General features: G+C 38.3%; 2 protein-coding genes across 3 annotated transcripts in view; one reads left to right on the plus strand and one right to left on the minus strand.

Moving 5' to 3' along the window:
- The first annotated feature begins 166 nt into the window (after positions 1-166).
- Positions 167-6,504, plus strand: LOC103476879 (transmembrane protein 150A). The gene is made up of 7 exons (XM_008429593.2): positions 167-735; positions 1,569-1,616; positions 1,691-1,753; positions 1,854-1,921; positions 2,543-2,673; positions 3,210-3,387; positions 3,761-6,504. Exons 1-7 carry the CDS (start codon positions 671-673, stop codon positions 3,952-3,954), a joined length of 747 nt encoding a protein of 248 aa, XP_008427815.1. The 5' UTR covers positions 167-670; the 3' UTR covers positions 3,955-6,504.
- Positions 6,505-6,966: 462 nt separating this feature from the next.
- eif4e1c (eukaryotic translation initiation factor 4E family member 1c) overlaps positions 6,967-10,112 on the minus strand; it is a 6,673-nt gene continuing 3,527 nt past the window's right edge. For both annotated transcript variants that reach the window (XM_008429595.1, XM_008429594.2), the window contains exons 3-7: positions 9,615-9,710; positions 9,140-9,203; positions 8,705-8,818; positions 8,462-8,601; positions 6,967-8,094 (exon numbers count right to left, since the gene is read on the minus strand). In XM_008429595.1, coding sequence (XP_008427817.1) covers positions 7,980-8,094; positions 8,462-8,601; positions 8,705-8,818; positions 9,140-9,203; positions 9,615-9,710 — 529 coding nt within the window. In that variant the 3' untranslated portion in view covers positions 6,967-7,979. The remainder of the gene's footprint in view (positions 8,095-8,461; positions 8,602-8,704; positions 8,819-9,139; positions 9,204-9,614; positions 9,711-10,112) is intronic.

Raw genomic sequence — 10,112 nt, forward strand, 5'->3', positions numbered from 1 at the left:
TATATATATATATATATTGACCCGACGAGGGTCAATATATATTTCACAGAAGTTTGATTTACTTGGAGTTATATTGTGTTGTTTAAGTGTTCCCTTTATTTTTTTGAGCAGTGTATATATATACTTATAAAATAAGTGTTTAATATCAAATCATTTGTATGTAATTAAAGTTGTTCTTTACTTTCTTCCATCATTGATTTACAGGAAAAGTTGAGCAAGTTCATGTGCCAAACTTTTATACATTTGTAACAATGAAAAGCTTTCCACATGACGAAGCCTACAGAGAGTCTTTGAAACGATACAAACAATGTGGTTGAAGACAGAGGGCCAAGCCCGTGTTTCCCAACGCTCTTCTCTCAGAATAAGGTGGTGCTTCAGAGGAGTGGCAGAGACAAACAGAAGGAGGCTCATATAAAGCAGCACTGCACTCTTGATTGTGGAGGACTTACTTTAACAACACCGGAGTTACTGCTTATTAAAACTAAGGAGCATTACATTTATTTACCACTGAGGCTTTCAGGGGTTTTGTGATACTTTTTTTTTACCTGGGGATTTAATGCTCTCTCTCCATGAGGAATCCACAAACCTCTAAAGAGGTCTGACACCGAGTGTGTTGAAGACATCAAGAATCCTTGTTTTTAATTTCATTCTTCTTCCTGAACCCCGAGACATGGTGCTCTGGATCATCCTTCCCATCTCTCTAACACTGGTGTCCTTCATTGGAACATGGAGCGTGTAAGTCTTTATTGACAGTGTCTCTAATGTCTTTACATCCTGGTTAAAAGACAACATTTCATTTTTACAGCTTACTGTCTCTGCTGCTCTGTGTGTACTGGCATTAAATGGCAAGTTTACAACAGTTTTGTTTGTTTTTCACCTTCTGATCAGCTTCCTGCAGATAATGTGACAGTTTCCACAAAAGGCAGCATGTCAAGACCACGTCATGGTTACCACGACGACAATACAGATTATATATTCTTGGATAGGAAAAATAAAAAGACGTTGAAGGACTGACATTTGTAACAGATAACGCTGGCATGATTCTGTGCAGATGAGGCACCGTGTAATCTTTAAAAAGTTGTCCAAATCAGACAAAACCAGCACAAAGGCACACATTTAGTGAGATGTGAGTTGCGTGTATCCTTGAGATGGTGAGATGAAAATATGTGACCTGGCTTGTTTAGGGTGCCAGGGTGTGCTCACTGGATCAACAAGAAATACCTAGAGGTGTTTTCTTGTTATTCATTCTGTTAATAATTAAACTCTAAAAGTCATTTGTGGTTTTTTTCCTCCTCTATTGTGTCTTTCTTTGAGTTCGGTTTTAGCAGTAAAATTTACTGAAGCAAGACATTTTGTGAATTCACTCTGGTTTAAAGTTTTCAACTTTAATAAATGAATAAGCTGGTTTAATAGGTCTTAGTTTGATACAAAAGAAATAAGAAGACGCTTGTGATTTAATGAAACCTTAAAACCTGCTTGGCAGCAATTTAACTATTAAATCCAATTAAAGCTGGAATTCAAACATGATATTATGTAACTAAATTGATCACTTCTGCAATTTTTTTCAGATATGGCATGGCCCACTCCAACAATCATGTGTGTTCGCTCAGTGATTGGTGAGTTGAGTATCATTTTTATTTTAACTTTTAAAAAAAAATCTTAACTAATAAGTTCTCGATTTCTCTTGTAGGAGCGGTAAAAATTTCTGTCGAGGGAACGAGACCGAAGGATGTTGCTTTGTTCCTACAATAAGGTAAAAAGTCAGGAGACTTAATGTCCTATTTTGTCTTCCCAAGGCTTGAATCATTAACATAAATAATAAAAGATTATTTATTTATTTATTTTTATTCCAGCGGAAGTGGCACCTTTGGTCCAGAAAGCTCGCTGTTTACAGCAACAATGAACGCGGGAACCTTTCTCTGTGAGTTCAGCAGCAAAATGCCTGTGCTTCACATGTAAAGTGCCTTAACAAGTATTCACATCCCATGACATTTGTCATCCGTCCATTTTTCACACTCATAACTTTAAGTTCTTCAACTTAAAGTTAAATTAAAGGGAAAGAAAAATTAAACAGACATAAGTTCTGACCAGCTTTTTTGTCCCAACTAAAGAAAAACCTCCCCTTATCTTGATGCTGCCTCAACTTTGTATCATCATGAGGGGACGGCATGCTATTTACGGATAGCAAATGCTCTCCTTGTTCGTCTTGTCAGTGGAAGTGGACGGCCATATGTGGAAGGTTTGCAGGTGTGAGATCCTAAATTGGTTTTCAGATGCTACATTAAGCAGGGCTGAGTGAGACATTCAGAGTTTGAGATACTGTTTTTTAACCTAAACCGACTCTATATCTTATCTTCTGTGTTTCTTGTTGCCGTTTGTTCACTAATGTTCTCTAACAAACCTCCGAGGCCTTCACACAGAAACTGAATTTAAACTGAGATTAAATGATACACATATAATTACTAGGTCAAAGGGGTATGAATACTTTCTAAGGTGGTTTGGTGCATGTTATGTGTCATGCTAATCCTGTTTTCCTCTTTAGTTGTGCTGTTCACCGTATTCCATCATGCCCACATAATGGAGAGGCACATGTGCCACTCCATGCTGAGCAAATTGGCGTTAGCCTTTGGATTGGTGGCAGCCGCCGGGGCCTTTGCTGCTGGAAACTGCAACGTAAGCGGTGCTTTACTTCCTACAAGTATTTAACGGTGTAAAAGTGAGCAGAAAACCCCCTGGGGCTGCTATGCAGAAGGATGAATTGTAAAAAGATTTTATCTTATGAATACTTATATTAAAGTGGAACTGTTTCAGTTCACACTTGTGTTGAAAGAGCAAATAAAGGCAGGTCACTATTTGCTTTATGCACTCTTTAAAGATTCCCAGCACAGGAGGCGTATTTTAATCTCGTACTCAGGTCATAATATTGCACAGAAACTGGTGTTTTACATTTGATTCCAGACTTATTTATTGAAAACCTGTTACCAACAGGAGCATTAGACGACCTGCTATTGTCCACCACCGAAACCAATCACATGCCTTTTTTTGAAATCTTTTCCAATCATGAGGAAAAGACTGAGCTGAACAGCAAGAAGGACAAAAAAAATTCACTAATTCACTACTAGCATTAGTAGAGAATTAATAATTAACTGCAGTTAAAGAAGAATGCCTCTCTGTTTTCATAATTAAAAAGCTGTTACTGTTCTCCACAGCCGGATGCTGTAACTCTCCTGCACTACCTCGGAGCTGCTGTCAGCTTCACGTGTGCCTGCTTCTACACCATCCTGCTCTGTGCCCTGACGGGGAAGTGTGTCCTGACCGGGTTCGAAAGGTTCCTCTTCCCTCTGCGCGTCTTCTTCGCAGTGGTTCAGTTCACTGTGACTGTCTGCTGTATCCTTTTTGGAGTGTCTGATGCCACATCAGTTTTGTTTAATAAAGAAATGCTTATCATTTGCACGATTATACGATAATTTAACTTGATGATTTTTAAACTATATCTGAAGGCAGGATATAGCAGCGAGACCCAAGTTATAGCCTCAAAGTTCTTTACAGATCTGTTGTGCAACTGTGTTTACTAAGTGGGACTGACTACAGCAGCTTGCACGACACAAGGAGGAAGCACGAAACCTTCCCTGGGGTGCTTCAGTGAGGGAGTGAATATAAATAAAAAAAGAGATTTAATCCTTGATCAATTCAGCCATAAACAATCTTTTTAGTGATGATCTGACTTTGTCCTTCAGATCCTTAACTCGACAACCTGCAGATACCATTTTTTTCGTCCAGGAAGAGTACGTCTACAACCTCCTGTCTGCAGTTTTCGAGTGGACCCTCAGTGTCAACCTGCAGATGTTTGAGCTCACCTACGCAGTGGAGTTTTTCTTCTTCTCATCCTTCATGGTTTCAAACCTGCTGAGCAAACGCGAGGAGGAAAAGCCCTTGATATTGCCCATGTCATGATATAAGGCGGCCAGGTTCCAGCAGGAAAGCACAAACAGCAGTGAAGGACTGCGTAGGACATCAGTGACCACAGTGGCTGGACCCTGGCTGAAGGTTCAATAGCGTTTTCTGTTATTTCATTGCTTCAGTCTTTGATGGCTTGGATTGCGTTTACTTTTGTTTCATTATCTCAACTGTTACTTGAAAAAAAGTTTCCTTAAATTGGGCATTTCTGTATCTTAGGTAATATATTTATTAAAACTCTTCCACTTTAACAGCAACAGAACAAACCACATACGTATAGTGCCTTTCAAAATCATTCACTCTCTAGAACTTTCTCTCATTTTTTTGTCATATTAACCACAAACTTTATTTTGTGTGTGTGTGGGGGGGATTTTATATGATATGCCAACACTAAGTACATCTGAAACGTGCAGCGTGGAAATGTATTCAGAAGCACCGAGCCGGCACTTTGTAGAACAATCCTTCACTGCATTTACAGCCGCAACATTTTTGGTGGTACGTCTCTACGAGGTTTCCACGTTTACAAATTACAATTTCTACCCTTTCTTCGGTGCGATATTGCTCGAAGAATATCGCTCAGTCAGATTGAATTGATAAGAAAATTAAAAATCTTGCCACAGATTGTTCTTTGAATGCAAGTCTTGATTTGGACTGGACCGTTCCAAGTCTTGTTTTGAAGACTGGTTTGTCTGGTTTGTGGAATGGTTTGATCATTCCACTGTAGCCAGAGCTACAGTGGAATGATCAAACCATTCCACTGTAACTGTGTCTCCTTGCCCGACTCGCCAATTTAGAAGGACTGGCATATTTTTGTGCAATATCTGTTCCATTTTCGAACATGAGAGTCATCACTTTTCTCCCTGATCTGTCTGCTGTGTTTGCTTGGTCTTCACTAATGCTCTCTAACGAACCTTGAAGGCTTTCACAGAGCAGGTTTTAGTTATACTGAGAATGACTTTCACACAGATGGACTCCATTTACTAATTGGGAGACTTTCAGCGGTAATTGCTTGCTCTGGATTTTATGTAGGGAATAAAAGCGAGAATGCCTGAACACAAATGTCACACTTTGCCACAAATTTCAAAACCTTGTGTCAATTTCCTTCCACTTCTCAATTATGTAGAACTTTCTGTTGGTCTATCACATAAAACCCTAATAAAACGCGTTAAAACTTGTGGTTGTACCGTAGCAAAATGTGAGCAGGGATGTGAATAATTTTTCACAGCTGTGTAAACTGTACTTACCAGAAATTATTTACCCAAGTCATCTGGCTTTGATGAAACAGTTTTAGCATGTGTGTTTTTTAGTGCAATAACCTTTAGAATGTGGACAGAGTGTACCAACAAACACATTTTCTCTTGTAGCTCAGTACAAACCTGACGTTTAGGCACTTTAATAGCATTAAGAAGTTATTACGTGTCATGCTGATAGACAGGATAGACTGTGATGCTCTTGGAGTCTGTCCTGCTCTTGGATCGAAGGGCGGAGTTCCTGTAACTACCAAAGATCCTGTTTGACTAGACAATCAAAACTGAGTGACGTTTTTGAACAAAGACTTATACGATTCTTTCTCACTGAAAACACACAGACGTCATCACCTCCTTTACAGAAGGTGTTGTCTGTGTCCTTTCCATTACATTACCTGATTGTATCGCATCAGGTGTTCCAAGACCGACGTTGCTAGTTTACTAGTTTAAGTGTTTAAGTTAAGTGTTGTGGCCATGCTGGAAAAACATAAAACCAGGAATCATCTTGGAAATGCTAAATTATCATTCCCATATACTTTTTTTTTTTACAAATAAAATTAGATTAAGATCTCTGAAGGTGTTTTATTGTGTTTGAATTCCTAAACGCCTGGGCGATCTTGTCATTTGCCCCAAACCAAGAACAATTTAAAATTCTCCTCACCTGTAGTTTGCTTAGCTTTAACCCATAATAACCAGGTCCTCAGCTATTCTTCGTTTATTCTTTTTCAACATTAGTGTCCTGTCTTGCTGAAAACGTCAGGTAATTAAGTAATTTGAGCTTGTAGGAAGCGTCAAAATTCAATAATAGTTGTCTTTACACAAAGCTGTGATGATTAGATCAATATTTTGCCTGACAAACCTCTGAAGGCTGCATTTATTTCTGTTGCTGGTGTACCTTTTCATACCAGTTTTTTGTTCTAGACAACTTTTTATAGATATGCAAGGATGCAGCACTATGAACAACCAGCTCCTTTAGCAAGGCCCTTTTGTTTAATGTCCTTGTGGAGTGTGTGTGTGTCTTCTGGACACCTGTAAGCCGTCTTTCCCATGACTGTGTTGGCCATAAAGTGGACATTACATAGCATACATACATTAAAAATGTGCTTTTTTTAAGATGGATTTTGGTACCATTGAATTTTATTCAACAGTACCTGGACAAGAGTCCCGCTAACAGAAGACATGCAGCAAATGACCTGAATCATACCCAGGAGAGCAGCATTGACAGCTGTTGCCTCAGCATATGGTGCACCTAAAATTGTTTTTTTGAATTGCTGTAATATTAAAATTTTCTGAGATGAAATTTTGAGGTTTTGTCATCTGTATGCCTAGGTCATTTGAAGTTACAATAAATATTTAGTTTCAATTATAAATGCTTTCCAAATTTTGGCTTCTAATCAAACATTAGCAAACCTTCCAAGCACTTTCCAAACCTTGAAAACACCCAATTGAAATTCAAGCACTTTCGAGGATTTCAAGCACCTGACATAAAAAATATAATCAAATATTTCACTCCTGTAAAAAATGTATGAATGGGATTCACTACCTGAAATGACAAACTTTCTCAAAATACCTTTTCTTTTTTTTCATACGTGTACCCGGAGTTTGCAAACTACAGCTCAGGGTGGCATCTTATGATCACCAAGTCTCCAAGGCCTTTGGACTCGTTGCAGTTGTTCACAAGCAAACTAATCCTATTTTGTTCGATTGGGTTTAATGCTGAATCACTGAGAACTCAAAACTCTTCACAAAAGAGACAACAATGTTGTGGTTTAATGCAAAGCACTTAACCTTTACTTGAAAGAAGGTAATATACATCCTGGAATTACAGATAATAAAGATACATTATGAGCAAAGTCATTTCACAATGAATATCATCTTTCTTTCGCATCAACTGAGGAGTGCGACATAATCTACAGTTGCTGTTAGGAAGAGAACAGTGAAAAGCACACCTTCTGTCAGCAATGTTACTGTATGGTACACAGGGGAAAAAATGTCATCTATATGCAGTAGTCCTCACTATAAACTGTAACCAAAGAAAAATAAAACAAGTTTCATCGTTGTATTTCAACTAAGCAACTGCAATGCATACATTATAAATAAATGTAAGTGGAAGAAAACAAAACAAGAAATACTACAAGCAATATTCAACAATTCCAACGTGGCTGAAGTAACAGATGGCCTTAAAATCCAAACCTTCCACTTTGGAGTGTGACCACAGCTTTTCCAAACTTTAGGATACTGTAGATTCTTCATGCTGATGCACCTGAAAGCCCACCTCATGCTCTGAATAAATCAAGTTAAAAACTGTCCTTAAAACTTGTTCTGTGAAGCAAAAAAATGTGTCTAGAATTTTTCTAGTGGGAGAAGAAACACTTTTTAGAGGAGAATTCAGCATGAGGAAAACACAAGGCCTTAAAAAGTTAAGGGGGGTTCTTTCCCATCTCAAAGTAGTCGAGTACTGAAAAAAGCTCGCTCTCAGCATGGCCGTGGGAGGTCACTATACGAGTCACTCAACTCCTCAACTCTAAAAGGAAATTATTTATGTTCTTCTGCTCATTTAAGACATCTTGAGGCAGACTCTCCAGCCAGCCTGGTTGTAATAACTCCTTGTGTTGGAGGGGTGGGGGGAGTAGCTCAGACTGTACACACTTTAAACAATATTTGTTTGCAATAAAAGGAAAATACACTATAGTAGTTGACAACTCAAAAAGTTAATGTGATGATGCAGACTGGTAATTGTTTAAATCTACAGCAAGTCGAAACAGGGAAGGGTTTTCAGACAGAGTACATGTTCTTGGTGGTGGAGCCGCTCTTACTGGACGTGTCGTCATGAGACTGGTAGCCAATCATGGCTTTTATAGGGATGTTCAAACGCTCTTTGTAAAGTTGCCTGTAGAGACAGAAGGAAAAGAAGCTCACAGTCACCATCTAATGGTCGTAGGAATCCAGCAGTATAACACTGGTCGCATAAATTAAAAAAAAAAATACAACTTTCTATGTGTTTCACTGAGATTTTATGTTAGACCAACATAAGGTGTGATATAATTATAATCCATCCACTATTCGGAATTTTACTTAATAAAGATTTGAGACCCAAGAATCCGTTTCTTCCAAATCACAATAATTGTGATATTCTACGACATAAAACATCACAAAAGACAAAAGTTTGAGGTTGTAATGTGAGAAAACGTGAAAAAGATCAAAGGGTATAAATATTTTTGCACAGTCCTGCATAATGGTGTGACTTTCTTTCTTACCCTATCGTCATGATGGCTTCCCTGTTTTGGCAGTTGCTGGTCCAGATGGATATTTTGTCGCCTTTGGGTCTGACGTTCACCACAGCTCCGCATACCTCTTCACTTGCCTCATCAAATGACTCACCAACTAAACACAGGAGCTGTAAGGTTCAGCATGACAACATGGGTCAATTCATCTTTTCCTAAACAAATCATCCTATTAGATGACAGGAAGTCATTCTGGGGAGAAAACAGCGGCGGTACCGTTTCCATCCAGTAGCGGTCGAGGTCGTTATGCCTCTGTTGTTTGTTGAGAGTCATCAGCCATCGACCCCCGAGCTTATTCCGATCATCTTCCCACATTGGCTTAATGCCATCCTGGCACAGATAGTTACAATTATGTTAAATACTACAGCGTGTCCTTTTCTTTCCAATGCATTCATATTCTGTTCATTGTATATATTCTTAAACTCAAGAGAACAGTCTCTAATTTGAAAAAGCTGATTTCAGATATGCTAATATGTATGAAAGCCAGACTGTGAAAGAGAAATATTACCAACTCTTATTTTATTTCAACATATTAAGAGAAATAAAACACTATCAGATGATAACAAAGAAGAAATGTCATATTGTAGGCAAAAAATATTCATACAAATGGACAATAAGGGAAAAAAAAAGAAAAAAAAGAAATTGATTTACCTTAAACAAGGAATAATCACAACCAAAGCCAAGTTTGCTTGGTTGCTGTATGTGGTTATATAATCTGCAACAAAGATCAGAATTTTTTTTAACATCAAACAACAAAACTCAGCAAAATCCAAACATATACATATCAAGCCTCATTTGCTTTAGATCACAGTAAAATGATCAACAACATCCTGCAGACATCAAACAGCCCTGCTGGATTGTATGTGTTTTGATGGAAGGTTTCATATATTCATTCAAAATATATTATGGGAATATTCAATAGTATCTTTGTAATATTCAGAAACAGTTCACAGTACATTATTGAAATAGAAAAATACGAGAGATTATTTGGGCTTTTAAATCGCTTTCATAAAAACTCACAGAAAATTTAAAAAGTTGAATTCATTTGAAGCAAATCTCAGTACACATAAATGATTCCACATTGTATTTGCAGGAGTTTGTATCATTTCATAAAAACGAAACTTACGCCCAAAAGTCTTCAACTGTGTCAAACTTGGAAATGAGACGCAAGTTCTCCGTCCAGCTTTTGCTCTTGTCATTTTTGAAATACCACAGGGCCCATCTGAAAAAGGAAGCAAGTTCAGGTCCACATGGCAATTTATTGCTTCTCTCACAAAGGAAATACCTCTTATCTAATATTATGAGCCAAATTGGTTGAAAGAGGTTTTTACTTCATATTGTATGACCTCAGTGCACAGCAGAAACAACAGCTTCTCACAAAAGCACACATGAACGCAGAAAACCATCGGCAGCACTAGAAATGCAGCCTTTGTGTACAATGGGAGCATTTATTCTTTCATACGTTCCCAGGAGGGGCAGGGCTGGCCGGGAGAGGGCCGAGGGCAGACAGGGGACACCAGGCGAACTCGGTGCCCCCACCACCTACAGCTGTTCCATTAAACCCACCCATCAGCAGCATAAAACCCATTATTACTGTGTAGTAAGGCTGGGCAATAAACCTATA

Source organism: Poecilia reticulata, linkage group LG15, assembly GCF_000633615.1.
Source record: "Poecilia reticulata strain Guanapo linkage group LG15, Guppy_female_1.0+MT, whole genome shotgun sequence".
Taxonomy (NCBI): Eukaryota; Metazoa; Chordata; class Actinopteri; order Cyprinodontiformes; family Poeciliidae; genus Poecilia; species Poecilia reticulata.

What these genes read in the sequence shown, in the direction of transcription:
- LOC103476879 (XM_008429593.2), top strand. Translation starts at nt 671, where the DNA reads ATGGTGCTCTGGATCATCCTTCCCATCTCTCTAACACTGGTGTCCTTC. An exon ending in GTGTGTTCGCTCAGTGATTG is followed by an intron (nt 1,617 to 1,690) that starts GTGAGTTGAGTA and finishes TTTCTCTTGTAG; the next exon opens with GAGCGGTAAAAATTTCTGTC. An exon ending in GTTCACTGTGACTGTCTGCT is followed by an intron (nt 3,388 to 3,760) that starts GTATCCTTTTTG and finishes GACAACCTGCAG; the next exon opens with ATACCATTTTTTTCGTCCAG.